At 37.4% G+C, this 21,368-nt stretch overlaps 1 protein-coding gene across 2 annotated transcripts in view; it reads right to left on the reverse strand.

Moving 5' to 3' along the window:
* Positions 1-1,687: 1,687 nt before the first annotated feature.
* The window catches only part of RNF145 (ring finger protein 145), a 63,013-nt gene continuing 43,332 nt past the window's right edge, over positions 1,688-21,368 (reverse strand). For both annotated transcript variants that reach the window (XM_047779217.1, XM_047779249.1), the window contains exons 7-11: positions 18,566-18,706; positions 15,299-15,481; positions 8,085-8,232; positions 5,572-5,928; positions 1,688-3,294 (exon numbers count right to left, since the gene is read on the reverse strand). In XM_047779217.1, the coding sequence (XP_047635173.1) occupies positions 2,911-3,294; positions 5,572-5,928; positions 8,085-8,232; positions 15,299-15,481; positions 18,566-18,706 (1,213 nt within the window). In that variant the 3' untranslated portion in view covers positions 1,688-2,910. The remainder of the gene's footprint in view (positions 3,295-5,571; positions 5,929-8,084; positions 8,233-15,298; positions 15,482-18,565; positions 18,707-21,368) is intronic.

The raw sequence follows: 21,368 nt of genomic DNA on the forward strand, positions 1-21,368 counted from the left end.
AATACATATTCACCATATGAAAAACAGTGGAAATCATTAAGCAGACAGGGCCCATGGGGATGTGATATTTTCTCAATTATTTGATCAATGTCATAGAAGGGAAATTGAATCTAACGGTCTGGTTTTCTCTTCAATAGTACAAATTAGATGGTTAAACTTTTATGTCCTTTTCTTGAGTCAAAAGTCTGGCAGTGATTTGAAGACTATTTAAAAAAAAGAAAAAAAAAAAAAACAAGAAAAAGAACACCGGAAAACAGAAACTTGAAATACAGATAGCATTATATAATGCTACCGTCCTAGCATATTAGAACAAAGAACAAATGAGGTCAGAAGTTCTCAACGTGTGTGTGTGTGTGTGTGTGTGTGTATTTTGTTTTAGGGCCACACCTGCAGCATATGGAAGTTCCTAGGCTAGAGGTCAAATCAGAGCTCTAGGCTGCCAGCCTACACCATAGCAACAGCAACACCAGATCCTTCACATACTGAGCGAGGCCAGGGGTCAAACCCACATCCTCGTGGATCCTAGTCAGATTCGTTTCTGTTGAGCCACCACAGGGGCTCAACAGGTATATTTTGAATCATTCACAGGTGTGCTCCCAAATTTCGAATAATGTTTAAATAAAAAATTAAGCGTTACTTCAGCTGAGGTATGGCAGTCTTTGGCACAGCTGGTGCGTTCTTTCCAGGCCTGCAAGGAAGCCTGAACTCCTGCACCCTTTTGTGCGGGTAGGGCCATGGTTCCAGCCATGGGGTGAGGAGCAGAAGGAACATGGGTCCATTGCTGGGAGGAGCATGTAATTGCTAACAGACAGCATTCCAAAGGCCTTACATTTGCTGTGATCATCAGGAAGGTTCAAGACAGGCTGGCTGCACCAGATACAGCACTGCCACCAACTCACCAAAAAACACATGGGCTGTGTTAAGTGACATAAACCTTTGTTTTGAAGTCCATGAAATCTTGAGGAGTTTTGTTACTACAACATAATATTGCTCACCTGATTGAAACAAAAGGAGACACACTGATAAGGTGCTATTTGTCCACCAGCCTGCTCAGCTGAGAGGCTCATGTGACTTGGTAAATGGAGCTGGGGTCTCTGCTATCAGGAGGTTAAAAGGTGTAATATAAAACTGATGCCAAAGAAATCCCTATTTGTATGAAAACATCTGAGTACTTTTCCTGAGGTCTACATGAGAGAGTCCCTTGGAGCTAAAAATGACCAAGTTCACTGTGCCGTAATTTCAACTTTATCTGCAATTTTGTTTCTTCAAACAGGGTACCAAAAAGTTTAATATCTGGATTTGCACCTTTACACAAGGCTGAAAATCAGTTTTAAATCTGAGATCGTGGCTAGATCTTTGGATAACAGCCTGACTACCCCTAGAGGGAGCCATCTGCTCTGTTTTCTGACTCAACAGGATCACCAGGTCTGAAGCAGGGTTCAGAAACAATTAAAAAAAAAACAAACTCCCCAGATGCTTCTGCTGCAGAGCTGGGTTTGTTACCACTGGTGTACAAGATTTCAAAGGACTGATCCTTTTCAATCAAAAAGTTTTGCCATCTGCAGGACATTTTTTTTTTTTTTTGACAAGGAATAAAGATATGAGAAGCCTAGTGGGATAAATAAAACCTCCTTAGAATTTCAACACGGCACTTTACAATGATAATCATCACAGGAATAAAATACAGTTATCTTCAAATTTAAATTTATTAAGACATTCAGCTATGTCTGTCAGTCTACATCCAAATTTGCTACTAAAAATAAAATAAAGTCACATCCCACATTAGGAATACCGAGTCTGAAAAACACTTTTTGAGCCAAGCCTATTGTATAAATAAATGACTAGTTTCTTTTCATATCAAAATTCCCATAAAAAATTACATTCCCCCTCCCCAGTTCTACCTGTAGCCATGATGAATGTAAAAATTTAAATATGACACATCCTTGTCAAAGAAAAGGTGCAAAGTCTATTAACAGCTTTAAAAGTGGCATTTGCAAAGTGTGATCATACAGTTATGTACTCATTCCCAAAGTGCAAATATTGCCATAATTTAACACTGTTTTGATTCAGTTGCAAGAATTAAACATTACACAGGATTGAAAAGTACACTTAGGGCCTTCCTCAGTGCCCTAAAGCCCTTCCCACTTTGGTCTCCTACACTAAGGAAGATTCCAAAGTGTTCATCAGAGTTTTAGTTTACTTCACACAGCCAACACAGTATACAATGTATTAACAAAAGTTTCATATACATCAAAATATTGAAGACTCCATCATAAAGCTCAAGAGTCAGATTACATGAATGCACCCGCAAGGCCCAAGTGCCCACCCACCCCCTCCCCCAAAGCACATACGAAGTATGAGCGTGCTTCAATCTTTGAATATGATCAATGCTTTTACATCTTTGATTTCATTTCAGTACTGTACAAATAACCACCTGGCTGAGTTCCAATTAACTGAGGGAAAGGGGGTGGAGAAAAGGGCTGGTCACTACTCATACTTTGTAAAAAAGCGTTCCTGTCCCATAGAAAGTGAGAGGTCAGTTTCACTTCTGCCTGCTTCCTCCATGCTCTAGCTCAAGCTCCTCATCCTTCTTTCTTTAGCCCCTTTTAGACACTCAAATCTGATTTTGTTTATCCCGCACAAATCAGGGGCAGTTTCTGAAGTTGCTGAGGTTGAATTTCCTTGGCAAACCTCTACCAAACATCAGCACAGGATGTATAAACACTTTGATTAGCACACGTAGCAAAATTTCTTCCACAATGTCAAAGGGATGAAAGCAGGAGGTCTCCACTGAGAGAACTTCTTGGATTAGATCCTTGGAATGTCAAATCTCCTATCACCTCATACATTCATTCCTCAAATCTGAGCACGAATGCCATTGTGAGCTAATGTCTCCAGAGAAGCAAAGCATCACTCCTGCTCCTTTTCTTCCAGACTGCCCTCAACAGGATGCGCTTCATCTTTTGCACTAAGAAGATTTTCCCTGGGATCACAAGCCCCTTCCTGGCCGTCTAATCTTCTGGCAACGCACTCTTCATTGTCCTTAGAGTCTTCTTGCACCCTTGTGTCCTCAGAACGCTCTTGGCTTGGGGGTTCAGTACCTTCCTCAGGCACATTTTGCTCTGCTCCAGCAGGAGGCTGTGGAACTGGCTCAGACCCTAAGCCTGGCAGCTGCGAGGAGTTCTTGAGGTGGCAGTGGCACAGAGGGCAGGTCTCCTGGACATACAGCCATTTTTTGAGACAGCCTGCATGGAAGAAATGACTGCAAGGTGTGATCACTGCAGATTTCATGTCCTACAAGGGGGGAAAAAGACACCTCATAAACGTCTATTATAAAACCTCTGCTACATTCAAATTCTACTTCCAACACTTCTTTGCCATAAATGCTCCAGAGAAAATATGTAACACAAATCTTAGAATAAGACCTATTTTATACTTCAGTAATAATCTTCTTGCCATCAGAGACACCTTTACACAAATAATGCAAGAACCACTGGCTAAGCAATTTTTTAAAAGAAATAAAAACCAAAAATGAGGAAGGAAGGAGCTTTTTAACTGGGTTCTGCCTCAGTGTGAAACACAAGGCTTACACAACTGTGGCAGTATGATTACCAGGTCTCCATCAGCACAGTGCAAGTGTAACTACAATCTCAGAAAATGTGATGAAGACAGGACTTTTCCACAGTTTTGCTTCAACACAGCTCAACAGATTATTCCATGATGAGATCATCGGCAAGGAGACAAATCAGCCACATACACCAGGGTATTGGCAAGGAAGTGGCAATTTCATTAGGGAGAATGTACATGCCAGTTTTCACGATATGGCATAAACCAGTGTTTCTCAACTTGCATCAGAACCACCCGGAGTGCTTGCTAACCATGCATGTTCTGGGGCCACCCCAGACCTACTGATCTGGCTTTCTGAAGATGGCATTCACAAATTCATAGGTACGGTAAGCCACCCATGTGACTTTATCACACACTCAAGTTTAATAACCACTGAAATAAGAAGTGGTATACTTTGCATTAATAGCACTTGCATAAAATATATTTGGGGAGGGAGGACTGAGGACATGAAGTTTAAATTGTAAGAACATACATTTGGTAGATCAACCATTAATTTTGTTTAAAGTCCTAGAACAAGGAGTTGTGGCTATAGCAGAAATTCCTTGCCAAGAACTGGTAACACCTGGGAGTCAACTTTTAAGCAGAAAGCCATCCAAGGAAAAGCAGCCAGCTGGGAAGTTAAGCAATTTGACTTTAATTTTCTGTGTGATATCAGCAGGTAGTTCAGACACCTCAAAAAAAGTGATGTGACAACAGGAAATACAAAAAGAGGCCTCTCGAACCCCAGAGATGGTATATTTATACATTAGCTGCTGAAGCTGATGTGCCCCAAATCTATCTTTGTTGTGCTTTGTCTGCATACAACAAGACTATGAGCACAAAGGAGCCAGAAGGAAGACAATGCCCCTTAACCTGGGGGGGTAATAACTACATCGCTCCTCAATCTCCCCACCTAGAAACCATTACTTTGCTAATACCTAAAAGTATGATTCTAACAATGATCAAAATGTGGCAGTTGAATCTTACTCCTAGGAAAAACTCTTATTCTAGACAGCCTTCACACACACACACACACACACACTCACTCTCTCTCTCTCACCATCTACACTGGAAAGCAGCCTTTGAGCAGTACCTCCCCCCGTATATTCACTGATACACCCATAGTTTTATTCCACTAGCCCACATTCTTTGAGCGTGATTTCAAAGGAAGCGTTTGCACAGTCGCCCAGAATTTCTGCCTGTACTTCCAACTGTACAGTTTAGCTGTAAAAGCTGCTACACTCAAGGTCACCCTCCTGCACAAGTGACTGATGACTAAACTCTGGGTCTACTTTTTATTACTGTTATATTTCCAAGCTGATATAATTACTATCTTTCAACTCTTTCATGACGGAAGACAATCATCAGCTATCCAGGGCGCATGCGCCAAAGATGCCAGGCAGACCAACTGCAATGTACACCAACTGGTCGCCTCTGCCATCTCTCCCACCCCACCCACCCACTTCCACACAGAAGCTGCACCATCTTAGATAGCCCTCAACCCACAGGTATGCACATGCGCTCCCCAGCTACATTAAGTGAATGAACACCTTTTCCCCACCCTGGAAAGACCAGAAGGAAGAGTCAGAATCTTGGCACACCACTTTTCAGAAGTTGCTGACTCCTGATTGACAGTATATGCTTGATAGTACATGTATTTGTGTGTGCATATGTTTGTTCAGGAGTGAATATAAAATACACCTGACCTGTTTTTCCTTTATTTATGGGTGAGCAATAATGTTGAAAATAACAATAAATTAGAACTTGAGGGACTAAATTAAAAACTTACTTTAGAAATAAAATGGAAATATTTTATCAGATCTTTAATAATTTCTGAGGTCCACTTTTTTTCAATCCAGAAGATAATTCTGCCTGGAAATTTAACTTAAATTTGGGTAATGTCGTTAAGGTCGAACAGGTTACACTACATGACCCGCCCAACTGGCTTTTTACAATGCGAGTTACCTGATAACAGATGGCACAAATATCATTGTGTTTCTCAAGCTGCTCTTTTGTAGCAATGGGTAATGATTTAATCTTATTCACAGCATCCCTGCGCAGAAGGAAGCTCTTCCACCCCAGCTGGGCCCGAAGCCACACATTATAGTAGGAATGGATGAAGATGATCATGGAGCCCATTACTGTCCATTCTCCAAAGATGGTCTCTGAGACTCCATAGGCCACCACACAGAGGGCCACAAGAAACTCCAGGAGGCGGTAAGTGCCATTCACGTAGTAGATGACATCATCCATGTTTTCTACTGGCTCTTTTCTGAACTCCTCAACCATAAATAAGACATAAATAAAAAGCGTTCCCAAAACCTGAAGAAAAATTTATGTACATTAAAAACAACATCATCACTAAGAATGATTTTCCACAGACTTTCAACAATAACTAAAGGTATTAATAATACCTTTAGGATACCAGCTTTAATATCCAGAGGAGACAGTGGTATAATTAAAATGTGGGTGCTATCAGTATCCAGGTATTAGATGCTGAAATGCAATACCTCCAGAGAGAACTTTCCTTAAGCGATTCTGATTAGTCATCAGTCTTCTCTGACTTGTCACTTCACCTTTTCCCCTGGTCACCAAAACCCTCAAAATTCTATCTAAATTTTCCTAATTCCGTACTCCTGTTTCTCAACTTTCAAAGAACCTTCACCTCTACAAGGAAAAATGAATAAATTTTTATTGCCAGTGCTCTATTTTCTTTTACCTTTTACTGATTAGGCAGCCAAGATTCACCTTCAAATTACAATAAGTTTATCAATTCCAAGGCTACACTGTGTGTGTGCATGTGTATAAAGTATGTATCATGTCTGTGTAATATATACACAAGTCATATATTTATATACAACATTTTTGAGTGGGCATTTACTGCAAAATGTGCTCCAAGCAAGCACTAAAATCTCTTTTTTTTTTTTTTGTCTTTTTTAGGGCTCCACCCACGGCAAATGTTCCTTGGCTAGGGGTCTAATCGGAGTTGTGGCTGCTGGCCTTCACCATAGCCACAGCAATGCCAGAACCCAGCCATGTTCCTACACCACAGCTCTTGGCAACACTGGATCCTTAACCCACTGAGTGAGGCCAGGGTTCGAACCCACAACCTCATGATTCCTAGTCAGATTCGTTTTCACTACGCCACAATGGGAACTCCCAAGCAGTAAAATCTTTTTAATATTTTATAGTTATTCATCTATTTAAGATTTACCTGACAGTTCTGTATCCCACCACTTTGAAAAAGTTTATTACCAAGATTAAAAAAAATACAGTGACACAAGAGAAGTTCCCATCGCGGCTCAGTGGTTAACAAATCCAACTAGGAACCATGAGGTTGCGGGTTCGATCCCTGGCCTTGCTCAGTGGGTTAAGGGGGATGCGGCATTGCCGTGAGCTGTGGTGTAGGTCACAGACGCGGCTTGGATCCCAAGTTGTTGCGACTCTGGCACAGGCCGGCAGCTACAGCTCCGATCAGACCCCGAGCCTGGGAACCTCCACATGCCGCAGAGCAGCCCTAGAAAAGGCAAAAAAGACCAAAAAACAACACAACAACAACATCAAAAAAAACAGTGACACAGACAGGCCTAGTATTTTAATAACCTAACTTCTAACTCCTATGCTCAAATAAATGTAATGCATTTATCCAAAAAAGGGACGGATACAAATGAACTTATCTGCAGAACAGAAACAGACTCACGGACTTTGACCATAAACTTATGGTTACCAAAGGTGGTGGGGAGGGATGGACTGGGATGTGGGACTGGCCTATGCACACTGAGGTGTATGGAATGACTGGCCAATGAGGACCTGCCGTATAGCATAGGGAACTCTACCCAATATTCTGTGACAATCCATGCAGGAAAAGATTCTGAAAGAGAATGGATGCATATACATGTATAACTGAATCATTTTTTTGTATAGCAGAAATTATCACATGATAAATCAATTCTTTCAATAAAACTTTAAAAAATGAAAAAATAAAAAATATATAATGCATTCTAGCAAAGAATATGGGAAGTATACACCTAATAGGCATCCCCCCCCTTTTTTAGGGCCACACCCATGGCACATGGGATTCCCAGGCTAGGGGTCGAATCGGAGCTACAGCTGCTGACCTAAGCCACAGCCACAGCAACTTGGGATCCGAGCCACCTCTGCGACCTACATCACAACCCACAGCAACACCAGATCCTTAACCCACTGAGCGAGGCCAGGATCGAACCCGAAACCTCATGGTTCCTAATCAGATTTGTTTCCACTGCAGGGAGTTCCCATCGTGGCTCAGTGGCTAATGAATCCTAGAGAAGGCAAAAAGACAAAAAAAAAAAAAAAGATTTGTTTCCACTGCGCCATGACAGGAACTCCTAAACAGGCCACTTATAATCATTAATCTTAAAAAAGTTTAATTCCTTTTCTGGAAAGAAAAATAAGAAAATCAGTTATTATAGTTATTATATAATGATAATTAATCTTACCTGAAGAGAGGTGAGAATGCTGCTAGAAATAATGATAAGAAGCCAAAAATCCATGTGGAAAAACTGGCAAATCATATAAGCCATGTAAGCCGGGAATACCAGTAAAAATAAACAAAGGCTCACAGCACGGAAGTGTTTCCATAAACTCCTAGGGAAAGAAAAGAATTCTTTTAACATGCCTGTCACTAAGTAGCACAACTAACAGGTCTTGCACCATGCTTCAATTTCACATTTTCTGCACGCCCTTCTCCACGCCAGTCACAGTGCAGATTTCAGGGCAAGTCACGTCAAAGGCTTGGTATTTCAAAGCACCTGACTCATTTCTCTTCTCTTAGCCTCCACACAGTCTTTTGACAAGTGCCATCAATTCTTTTTTTCTTTTCAATAGTTTACTTTTAATCCCATTCCCATTCCTAGTAATTTCAAGATTTCAGGCTTGTGCAGTTCCCATCGTGGTGCAGTGGTTAAGGAACCTGACTAGGAACAATGAGCTTGTGGGTTCAATTCCTGCCCTCACTCAGTGGAATCTGGTGTTGCTGTGAGCTGTGTTGTAGGTTGCAGACGCAGCTCCGATCCTGCATTGCTATTGCTCTGGCTTAGGTCGGCAGCTACAACTCTGATTAGACCCCTAGCCTGGGAACCTCCATATGCCATGGGTGCGGCCCTAAAAAGCCAAAAAAAAAAATAAAAAATAAAAAAAAATTTCATGTTTGTGTAGCATTAAACCCTAACATTTTAATCTGAAATTTTCTGTCTTAAATCATGGCATCCTCTCCTCACTTGCACCAATGAACAGGGGTATCGCCCCTCCCCTTTGCTGAGGATGTATGGAAAACTATGAACAAGAGGGCTCTAAGACCTACTAACTAGCTGATCTCCCTCCTTCCCAGCCCCTGATCCTAGACAGATGAGTCATTCTAAAGCTCTACTAGCACAATACTGTTAGTACATCTTCTGAACTTCCTAGCCTGGCAATTGAGGCCCTCTACTCCCAATTTTTCAGTCTAAACTTGTCAACATCTGTCACCCCACTATAAGCAAAGATGGTTGTCTAACAAAAAGCACTCTTAAACATCCCACCAGAAATACGTCCATCCCACTCTTTCTTTTGCTAAATTCTTTAGACTAGCTCAAGCTAAAGAAATATGTTCAGACAGGTAATGTAAAACTTTCACAAGGAATCACCTACCTGCTCAGAATCCTTAACACCTATATACCAAACAATCATACAATGAACTGAAGCATTGTTTCAATATATAAATACTTATATATACATATTTTATATATTGTATCTAAACATTCTTACTTATACTTTTATACTAATTATCTAAAGAAAATTATTTCTATATATGTACACACACACACACACAAAGTTCTTACCACCCAAATTTAAACTTCTTGAGAAAAGGATGGTAACTCCAGCTCCTAAGCACAATGGCTTGTCTGAAATTAAGTTTCAAATAAAACTTGAAAATTTATTTCTGCTTGATAGTTTTCTAATTAGTTTCCAATTGTTACTAACTATTCTTACCTATCCATCTATCCACCCAAGTGCAAAGCCTTATGATGGAGGTAGGACAAAAGTTAATCACAGTTATTATACAAGTGAATAGTTACATGCATAACTTTATGCTTTTAAGACACACAACAAGTCAAGAGATTTCCTGACTTAAGATTCCCCTTGAACCTTCCTTGTTGTTAACAGTGGAACACATAGGAGGAGGCCCCCATTATGGCAAAAGAAGAAACATAATCTTTTGTTTACTTCTTTGTACACTGTAATATACCAACAGATCATCCTTTAAATATACCCCCTGCAAGTTTATTATTTACTTTATATACCCAATTTGTAAGTCAACAGATGATGGAATGACTTAATACCCACATAAGGAATTTAAAAAAAAAGATGCTAGATATGCCATTTCCTGAGTAAATAAAAGCCAAAGTTGGAGTAATTCTTCTTCAACATAAGGATCACAAATCTAGAAAGAAATCAGCACAAGCCAAACAGCTATCCCTTCTCTTAAAAATAAAACTCGATTAAAATCTACATAAACTGCATATTGAGACAAATTTTTTAATGATTTCCTATTAAAAACAAACACAGAATATTTAAAAACATTAGGAAGAAATGTGACTTTCAACCAAAATAGTTAGAAGTCCATGGTTACAACAAAATTAAGCTGTTTTAAGAAAACATCAGCATCTGCAATATGTTCTGAAATCCACGCAAACTATCTCAGGGAGACAGAAGAGTAGCATAAATCATCCTTTCTACTTTCAACTCTATCACAACACAAGTGGGAGGAAAAATACCCACACAAAGTTAAATGCTATATTCTGTGGGACTGTCTACAATTAGCAATTCTGAAAAGACAGTAAATGGTTAAAATTTGGAAAGCATCTTCCATCTTCTCTTGTCAAACATTTTTCTTATCCTAAGTTAAGGGAAAAACATAAAACCTGCCACAGTAGCTCTGCTGTAACATTCCAAACATAAATACTTTTATTTTTTAAAGAAAGGTAGGCAGAAAGGAACTGCTTTAACAGTATTTATAAATAAGGCAATTTGCCTTAAAACTTCCAACAAATTTTTCAAAATCAGGTTAGCTATAATCCATTGAAATAATGGAGGTATATATTTCTACATATACACAAACATATTTATACATGTACACAAAAAAGTAAATACAACATTATGCCAAAAGTTTTAAACTTATACCTATTCATTTTATATACAAATATATACGTATGTATAAATCCTTATTTAGACAGTTAAAGTTCAATAAAAATCTAATTTAAAATTAAACATAAAAAGAAAATCAGAAAATGATACTGGAATCTTGTTTCATTAATAGGTTAAGCACTATAAAACGATAAAAAAAAAACTGTTCTAATCTACCCCAACCCATTGGGGTAAAAGTTAGTCATTTGAAAATCTGCTATGTAATTTGAATATAGTAGGCTAGAGCTGTAAAATCCCTTTTAACAACTGTAATAAAATTTACAAATAAAAGTTACAATTAGATCCATGGCTCAAACTACCTGAGATCTTTTTAAGTTAAATACTGTAAATTACCTGTAGTCAGATCAAAGACACATGTGGATTTTTCCCTGATAATCATTTTTTTTAAAGACAGAGACAAGTAGTGTTTCAATATTACCTTTCAATTTTTCTAATTGAGAATTAAGATATTTTTCATTTCCTTTTTTAATCCCCAGTACACACAACTGAATTCACCACAATCCTCGATTCAAAATGCACCATCTTTTAGTGGTCTCTTTTTATTAGCTAGTACTCCAATTAGCTATTTTCAATACCTGAAATGTAACATGAATTCATGACTCCATCTGCCCGTACAAAAGCAAGGGACTGGACAATAACCCACTCTAACCATGTGGCAGGCCTGCCTATTCCGGGTCCTGCCTCCTTCCACCCAATGAAACCACTTCATGTATCCTGTGCTCTTTACTCCTTGCTTGCTTCCCTTTCTATGGTTTTATTTAATCTATATAGGGAGTTCCTGTCGTGGCGCAGTGGTTAACGAATCCGACTAGGAACCATGAGGTTGCGGGTTCGGTCCCTGCCCTTGCTCAGTGGGTTAAGGATCTGGCGTTGCCATGAGCTGTGGTACAGGTTGCAGACGCGGCTCGGATCCTGCGTTGCTGTGGCTCTGGCATAGGCTGGCAGCTACGGCTCTGATTAGACCCCTAGCCTGGGAACCTCCATATGCCACGGGAGCGGCCCAAAGAAATAGCAAAAAGCCAAAAAAAAAAAAAATTTAATCTATCTATATACACACACACACACACACACACACATATATATTCCTAAAGCATATATTTCTGTTTTAACATAAAAATAACATTCTATATGTCTTCTTTTTAGATTTATTTTTTTACTTTACATTGCTATGAATCATTCATAATATTTAATGTGTCACTTTTTAACATTCCACTGTGACTACTGTCACATTTATTCACCCTCTTTCCTGTCTGACTGGCATCTGAATTGTTCCCAGGCTTTGGGTATTACAAATTGTGCTGTGAACATTCTTCTAAATGTCCCTCCTGAACATGTACCAGAAGGTCTCGGGCATATATGTAGGAGGAGGTAATGCCAAACTGTTTTCCAAAGTGATCACACCAATTTACACTCCCACCAGCATCCTGGGACCTACACTTTCTTCTGCCCCAGGTAGCAGCTGACTTTCCTTCCCCTCTCTCCCTTTCTTCTTCCCTATTACTTATTCATTGCTACTCCGTAAGTTTCAAACACCGTCTCACTGTGGTCTTGATTCACACTTCTCTGACCACTATCTGACCACTAAAGACGATGAACTTTTCTTCACATTCACTGTTTCCTCTTTCACTAAAAAGCCTGATGATGTATTTTATCCATTTCTCTTGCCGATTTGAGTTGTTTATATATTTTTGATACTAATTATTATGCAAATGTGAATACCAGTTTGTAACTGAAGTTATTTTTAGGTAATGTTATTAGTTTTAATAGTTAAATAGTTAAATTTATTGCTCTTTTCTTTCATAATCATAGTCATTCTTGGTTTCGGTCCTTCACACCCAGCTCTATCAGTGTTAAGAAAATGTTTCCTATTTGAAGGTCTAAAATATACTACTCTATGTAGAGATATAATTTTTTATTGACATTTAAGTCTCTACCATTCTAAAACTGATTCTTTTGTTTACGGCTGTGACAGGAATTCAATTCCATCCTTTTTCAAACAAAAACCATTATTTTCTAGCTACGTTAGAGCAGAGTACCACCTGTGCCCACTCACCTGACATGCCACTTCTGTCTCACACCAAAGTTCCACACGTACATGGACTGGTTGGGGGCTCTGCTCCCGTTTGGTCAAGTTGTCTATACTTGAGCCAATCATTACAAAAACCTCGTATCTCCTACTGTGAGCGAAATGAATTTTAATTTATCTTTCTCAAATTGTCTATCTGATTTCAATATGGATATACACTGGCTTCACAGAATGAGTTCAGGGGCATTCTTTCCATTGTCTGGATGTGTTTGTTTAAAACAGGGACAACCACTCCTTCAAAGTCTGGCAGACGTGCCTACAATGCCACTCTGGTCAGGATGTTTCTCATTTGTTTCCATTTCTTTAACAGTTACAGAACTATCCAAGCTTTTTAATTACTGAATCAGCTCTAGTAAGTTATATTTTTCTCACAACTTTTCCATTTCATGTGTTTAAAAAAGTACTGCTCTTTTACTACTGATCGTGTTTTCTTATTATTGTAGGCAATGGAGAGAGAGAAGAACAGAACCCTGACAGTTCATTTCTATCTTATCCTTTCACAGCCAAGAGCTCTCTTGCCTCAGGCTGATGCTGCTATAGACACAGGTACTAACAGTGACACCAATCCAAAATAACCACTCCACACCCACAAGGGCTTCGAAGTCTTGCTCGTTTCCCTCTAAATTTCCTCTGCGTTTGATTTTGAAGGAAAAAGCCAGTAATGCTGCTAGTACAGCATCATGGAAGGAACTAGAACTGAATTTACTCGTTCTTATGGCAACAGAATTATGAGGGTTTTTTTTTTTCTCTTTTCTAAACCTTCCACAGTATTATATTAGCCTTTTAATTAGTATAATTAATAATGCTAAAGGATACTGCCAGTGATGACAAATTAGCAACTGTACTTAGGTCAAAACCCAATTTAAGTGACTATTTAACTGAGTCCACTGAAGTCAACATCTTAAATGCTTCTACTGAGAAAACCAAATTGCAAATAACTGAAACGATCAAAATTATCTGAAATATATCCAAGAGCATTGAGCGTATTTAAATTAAATTCACCTTTCAACCATTCTACCATTTGAGAATTTTTCAGAATGTCTGGCAATCTGGGATATGGGGATAGAAAGATAAATCTGATCAACTATAACTACAAAGATAATTTGGAATAGTTTTTTGTATTATTTTTATTTATTTATTTATTTACTGATTCATTCATTCATCATTCATTCATTCATTTTCCTTTTTAGGGCGACACATGCAGCACATGGAAATTCCCAGGTTGGGGTCAAATTGGAGCTGTGCTGTCAGCCTACGCCACAGCCACAACACCACCAGATCCAACCTGCATTTATGCCCTACACTGCAACTTGCAGCAATGCCAGATCCTTAACCCACTGAGCAAGGCCAGGGATTGAACCCACCTCATGGATACTAATCGGGTTTGTAACTCTCTGAGCCACAACGGGAACTCCTAATTTGGAATGTTCTTAAAATCTTTTGTCAAAATTCTATCTCCCTCAAGACTGTCTGCTTCCTTACTTACAAAGCACTACCAAAGAAGCAATTAAATGAAATACCTCAAACATCAATAATCAGGGTATACACAAGGATGCTGGAAAAAAAATAGTGGCACTGAGTTTTAAGCAATTCCTTACAGAATATCCTTGTCTAAGCTACCATAAGCCAAAACAGAACCTTAAAGAGCTAAATAATAATTTGACTTTTATTCCCTAAGAAAATTTCTGTAATATGAAATGAACAAGAATTCAGCCGGTCTCATAAGGTGTCAAGTTACCCCTACTCTAACCTTGGTTAAATGTAAAAAGCCAGCAGATCAAACAGTTATTCCACAGATGCCTATCTTTATAATTGCCTGACAGCTTTTATTTTCCTCTGCTTCACTTACATCTCTCTCAATAGTTTTTCCCCTTTAGCATTACACAGAATAAAATTATATATTATCTGCTATATTTACTGGGCTCAATTTTATGTTCTACATCTTTAAAACTAGATAAATATAGAAAAGTATTATAATTCTTTGAGAAGAAAAACCTGATTTGTAATTACTTGGCCTTTAGTGTGATTTTTTATTTTATTTATTTATTTTTTTGGCCATGCCTGCTGTGACATGAGGAAGTTCCCAGGCCAGGGATCAAACCTGTGCCACAGCAGCAACCTCAAGCTGCTGAAGTGACGATGCTAGATCCTTAACCATGGCTGCCACAAGAGAACTCCTAATGTGACTTTTAACTATAGGAATGTTGAGGGATTAAAAAAAAAACCAGAAAAGTCAAACACATAACAAAAATAAAAATATAAACTTGTTAATAAGCTAATACCAATTATTCATCCATCCTCTGTCTCTAAACAATATCTAAATCTTCAAACAACAAACTCATGTAAAGAATATGGCAAAAATTCTGTGAAGAAGTTTCTTACTTGTCTCTGGATGCTCCCAGCGCCAAAACAATGGGATCTGCAATCTCTAACATTGACTGTAGGATAGAAGCTACAACAATGAAAAGGATGATACTGAGCAGGAACGCCCGGTGAACAACCTGCAGTTCTATCAGACCAGTCTGCACTGCCAGGATCAACAGCGTAACTCCTTCTGTCATGCCCCTAAAAAAGTATACATTTTCAGAAAAACAAACAATCAGAATCACACTTACTTCTGAGAGAAAAAAATCCAACAGCTTATACTATAGTTACATATTTGTGACCTAACTTAAACAGAAAACCTGATCAGAATATTAATTTATAATGTCAATATAACAATATACAATCATAACATATCACTACATGGACAAAACATAATTGCTATTGTATTTTACCGTACGAGGAGAAAAAAAAGCAACTTCTAAGATAAATAAAAGTGCTCTAACCAAGCTTTGCTAATAATAATAAGTCAGATAACTTTACCATTCTTAGATATCCAATGAAATATACATATTTACATCATGAGCTATATCTCGATTATTAAAGAAAGAACCATAGGTAAACATATTTATAAACGTGGAGTACGAAAGATCTAAGAAGACCATAAAAACCAGAGATATAAATACTTTTTTGGAAACTCAATTTCCATATGGAAAATATATCCAAAGTCCTAAGACCTTTTTATCCTACTGATTTGAATTACAAAGAATCTTGCAAATAAATGAGAAATGAGCAAGTACAGGTACAGTTTTCAAATCCACAAATAAGCAAATATTTCAAAATTGATGACCCAAGCACTGACAAGGAATGTAAAAATTATGGGCAGACCACTGCTGAGATATAAACAGATAAAAGAGTTTCTGGAGAAAAATCTGATAATAAATTTAAAATATACACATACACTTCAATTCAAAAATCTTACTGGTAATTTACCCTATAGATGTACTACAGAAGTTAAGATACAGATTTTTAAGATATAAGTATTATATGAGAAACACAGTGAATAATGGAACATGTTAAGCTACCATGGGGATACATTCAGTATATCCCAGACTTAAAAAACTAAGCAGGACAATCTGACATGTTCAACAAATAAAATGAAAGAGAGATAATACAGAGCTAGCATGAACCTAAGCACTGAGAGAGACTTTAAGAGGCATACCAATCATTTGCAATAAGAGCCTTACTGGGTTGAATCAACAAAATGATTTAAAAAATTCAGATAGGTAACTAGGAAAATTTGAATACCAAATTGGGGATTTGATGTCAAGGAATTACTGTATTAGAAATGAATGCTCTATTGGAATTACGGTTTTCTGCCAGAAGATTTATAGGCAAAGTAATGTATCTAGGATTTCTTCCAAACAAATGCAGCTAGCGGGTTATGGACGAGATGACAAGGAAGGTGGAGTTGATGGGGACACACACAAGACTGACCTATTACTAGAGATGGGTGCCAGGTAATATGAGGGTTCATTTTACTATTCTCTCAACTTTGTTGGTTTAAAATTTTCCTAATTAAGGCTTTGAAAAGACACGAACAAAGATACCCACAGTAGTAGTATTTTTAAAAAGGAAAAAAACTCCAAAGAGACGCATCTGTTTTTGCAATACTACGTCTTCATCAAAAAGAATGAGATGTATCTGCACATGTTGACATAAACAACACAACCAAAAAAAAATTTTTTTAAAACCTATCCAAACCATATTACGTGAAAAAATAAGGTGTAAAACAATGCGTATAGCACGTGGAAACAAATATATATACCTTTTCCTATAAGAACTTTTTAAATTGTACAGCAGAAGTTGGCACAACATTGTAAATCAACAATAATTTTTTTTAAAGAAAGAGTTACATTACTTTTAAAAATAACCATCTAGGGAGTTCCCATTGTGGCACAGCAGAAACAAATCTGATATGAGGTTGTGGGTTCAATCTCTGGCCTCGCTCAGTGGGTTAAGGATCCGGAGTTGCCGCGAGCTGTGGTATAGGTCGCAGATGCGGCTTGGATCTGGCGTGGCTGGGTCTGTGGCCTACGCTGGCAGCCATAGCTCTGATTAGACCCCTAGCCTGGGAACCTCCATATGCCGCGGGTCCAGCCCTAAAAAGCACACACACACAGACACACACACACACACAACCATCCAGAGCTGTTACCTTTGGGGAGAGGAAATGGGAAGTAGAGGGAGAAAGCTATCACCTTCTATTTGGTGCTTTTTAAATAGTAGAATTTTGTGAACTTAAACATGAATTATTCTTTCTTGCCCCCACCCCCTTTTCCCATTATAAAGGTGGTATTTCTCACTGGCAGGAAAACTATTATAGAACATAGGTTTTTTTCTTTCTTGTCATTAAAAAACTAATATAATACAACAAAATAAAAAATCCCTTTAACTTACAAGGTACTCAGCATTTACTAATTCTGATATTGCATAAAGATTTAAATACTTTAAAGGTTATATAAACTTATCTAAATGAAACTATTAAACCTCTAGGTTAATTAAGGTAACAGAACATGACAAGTTCTAGAAATAGTTTCCTAATACTTGAGCTTAGTGATTTAATAACAAATGGATTACTATATTACATCCTCATTAATGTGTTCTTTGAACCTTCCATCAGTATCAAAATCATGTTCAAACTAAAAAAAAAAAAAAAAAACTTTAAGAAAGTATCAAATATAGAAATCTGATTTTAACAATGTAATACTTAAACTTCAAATGGGAAAATGCAAGTTATCAAAAATTTATTACATATATCTAGGAAAGGAAAGTGTCTAATACGCATTGTTAAATACATACAAGAAAAATACATATTTTACATACAGAAATTGTTTTTTTATGGTAGTTTAATTCAAATACCACAACCATTCCAAAAAAAAGGTCCCCAAATTCCATTTTCCTCTAAAATTCATCAACAGGAGTTCCTTTTGTGGTTCAGTGGGTCAAGAATCCAACTAGAATCCATAAGCATACAGGTTCGATCCCTAACCTCACTAAGTGGGTCAAGGATGAGGCATTGCTATGAGCTGTGGTGTAGGTTGCAGATGTGGCACGGATCCAGCATTGCTGTGGCTGTGGCACAGGCCAGCTGCTATAGCTCCAATTTAGCCCCTAGCCTGGGAACCTCTATATTCCATAGGTGCGGCCCTAAAAAGACAAAGGAAGGAAGGAAGGAAGGAAATGCATCAACAAAGAAACTCATCATTACTTCTTCAAGGTATCTAAAATATAAATATCTAGAGCTATTCAAAGTAAAGAACTTACCGATTCATGGCAGGATCATTCATGAAAGCTCGATAACCCTGCAAGTAAAACTTGCAGAGTGTCAAAACACCCAAGGCAACAAAAGAAACCGTGAAGACCAAACCCAGAAGTGAGTAAGGAGTGCTGCAGCATTCAGCAATACTAGAAAAAAAAGGGGGGGCGGATGTTGACAGATAAATATTGTTTATTTGGAATAAAAACATCTTTGGCCTTTAAATAACCACCAAGCTTGATCTGTTCCTCAATGAAAACACCCAAAATTTGGGATGAAATTACCTAATCACTCTGTAATAATTTAAATCTAATCTTATTATTACCCTAACCTCATTTTTCTATCTCTCTGGAAAATATTCAGTACATAGCACCAAATCTGAAACAATACCCTTTTTATTTATCTATCATCTTCAAATGTAGTAAAACTCTAAGGTCTTTAAATATTGTTCAAACTGATACTATTTAAAAGAAACTTGTACATTTGCCCACTGTGCCCCAGGAAAGGCTCTGGCTATTCAAACTGCTCGGACTGTACTGCCAATATGGTCACTTGTCAAAACTCCTCCTCTAACCAAATTGCTGTGGGCAAAGGCTGTGCTGATTCTGCAGCCTGTAACTCTGCTTGTTACAACAGTGTCTCCCATACCACTGGTGCACTGGTGCTTTAAATTTTAAGTGTAAATGCATTTTTTCTGGGTTATTCTGAAAGCATGTCCAAGAATACAGTCCAGAACCATTTAAAAATAACTTTAATATCAATGTTTAATAAGGAAAACTGGACTTAGACTAAAGTCTGGAAATACTTTCATATTTTATAGAAATATATTCGACACTCTCACTGAACATGTTAGAGAATAATTAACAAGCACTTTTCAAATATATGTAATATTATGTATGCATAATTTGGATTTAGCATTTACACAGCAACTAATAAAAAATGTTCAAAGCACAACACCTTAAGTTTTAAAATTTTTGTGAAGAATGTCATGTGTATGGATGAAGAACTCACTCAGGCAGATCAGTGCCTGTCCTTCGCTCTGTGGCTCCATGCCTCTGCTACATGGTTATCCTTCCTACACAGCTGCTTACAAGTTACTTTTTATGTCAAAATATTTAATTTTAAGTGGGCCAATGTGCATTAAAGAAAAAAATGTGTGGCTTTCAATTAGGAGCCAAAATAGTTACCAATCACAGCAGTTAGCAGCTAAAGAATAAATAATTTTTTGGCATTCTTACAAATCTAATTTTTGAAATGCCTGAAATGTTTGCTCTTTTTCTCAGGGAAATTATTATGTAACATGTTTTAACAAATTGTCCAATAATTTTAAAATATGAGAATCATGGCTAAAAATAATAGTAAAAATTTTACTTCATTCCCAGTGGAAAAGTCTGAAATTTTACTGAACACCCACACAATTTCTCTATTCTTTTGTATATATTTAATCTTTTATACTCAATGATTTAATTACATTTTCAAGAGGAACACATTCTTTTTCTCTTACTTTAAAAAAGAATGTGGTGCTGTTTTTCCAAAGAGCACACTAAAGAAAACAAAAGGTTTCAACCTAGCTTTGGGGAAGTGAAAGAGGGTGGGGAATTTATAAAACTTTTCTTCTCTTCTCTCTTCAATGTGACATTTTATTGCCTTTACTTTCAATTTCCTGGCGGCAAAAAAAAACCTTTTTTCTTTTTCAGTTTGTTTGCAGTGCTATCTATGTTGGTTTGTTTTTGTCAGGGTATCCTGGTAAACTTGCAATCCTCCTGTTTTTGTAAGTTGTTCTTTGGCAAAGCAGCACACAAATATAACCTGGCATACAGGAGCATCAAGGACAAATAATAATGCTTAGAGAGATATAAACTAATTAAAGAACCATATGGGAACTTCTCTATTGGACACCAAATTAAAACATTCTTATATTGAGAAGGGGGAATCTATCCTATCTATGGTAAAAGAATAGAGAAGAAAATCATTTTGACAAGATACCTAGGCGTTACCTAAACCTCAGAATTACTTTGCTACTTTGTAAGTCCAAATTCATTCACAGCTTAATTTGTTAACCTTATGACACTATACTTCATTTTTGATTGTGCTTCATTATGGATAATAATATGGTTTAAAACACGACCAACCTCAGTCCCATCCTTAGGTTATCCTAACCACAGAACTGTGTGGCTCTTTTTCTCTTTAAATTCAGTTACTTTTTGGATTATTTCAAACTTCTGTATAAATATCTCCATACTATTTACATAAAACCAGTGAAACTTAAATATGAATTACCCATTAAAATGTACCTGATATCAACTTATTGCACATTTATAGAAGCTACTTTGTCTTAAAAAGTACAAAATCTGACTCAGTTCCAATAAGTTTAATTATTTTTTTAAAACAGGTATCACCCCATGACATTTTTATTTACTTTGTAATGTTTTCACTCTTAACAAGTAACATGCTCCTTAAAGGAGTGTAAATTTGTCTTAAGTTTCTCATTCCCTACACCATTTGGCACACAGTACTCCATCATTTTGGATGGCTGAGAAACTAAAACTCAAAACTTTCATTCACCTATATGTACTTTTCAGGAGGAGTTTCTTTCTTGCCTTTTAAAGTGACAATGAGCAAGGGAATGAAGATGTATACCCATCTGCTAGATTCTGAGGGCTTGAGATTCAAGCCTGGAATGGAAAAATGGCAAATGTCTAGCATAAGCTCACAACAAAGACTGAGGTGGAAAAAGAACTCCTGATGCCTTAAGATATTTTTAAAAAATCATTTACCTTAAAAATCAAGTCTTAGAATTCATTTAGGTTA

This window comes from Phacochoerus africanus, chromosome 1 (genome assembly GCF_016906955.1).
Source record: "Phacochoerus africanus isolate WHEZ1 chromosome 1, ROS_Pafr_v1, whole genome shotgun sequence".
Taxonomy (NCBI): domain Eukaryota; kingdom Metazoa; phylum Chordata; class Mammalia; order Artiodactyla; family Suidae; genus Phacochoerus; species Phacochoerus africanus.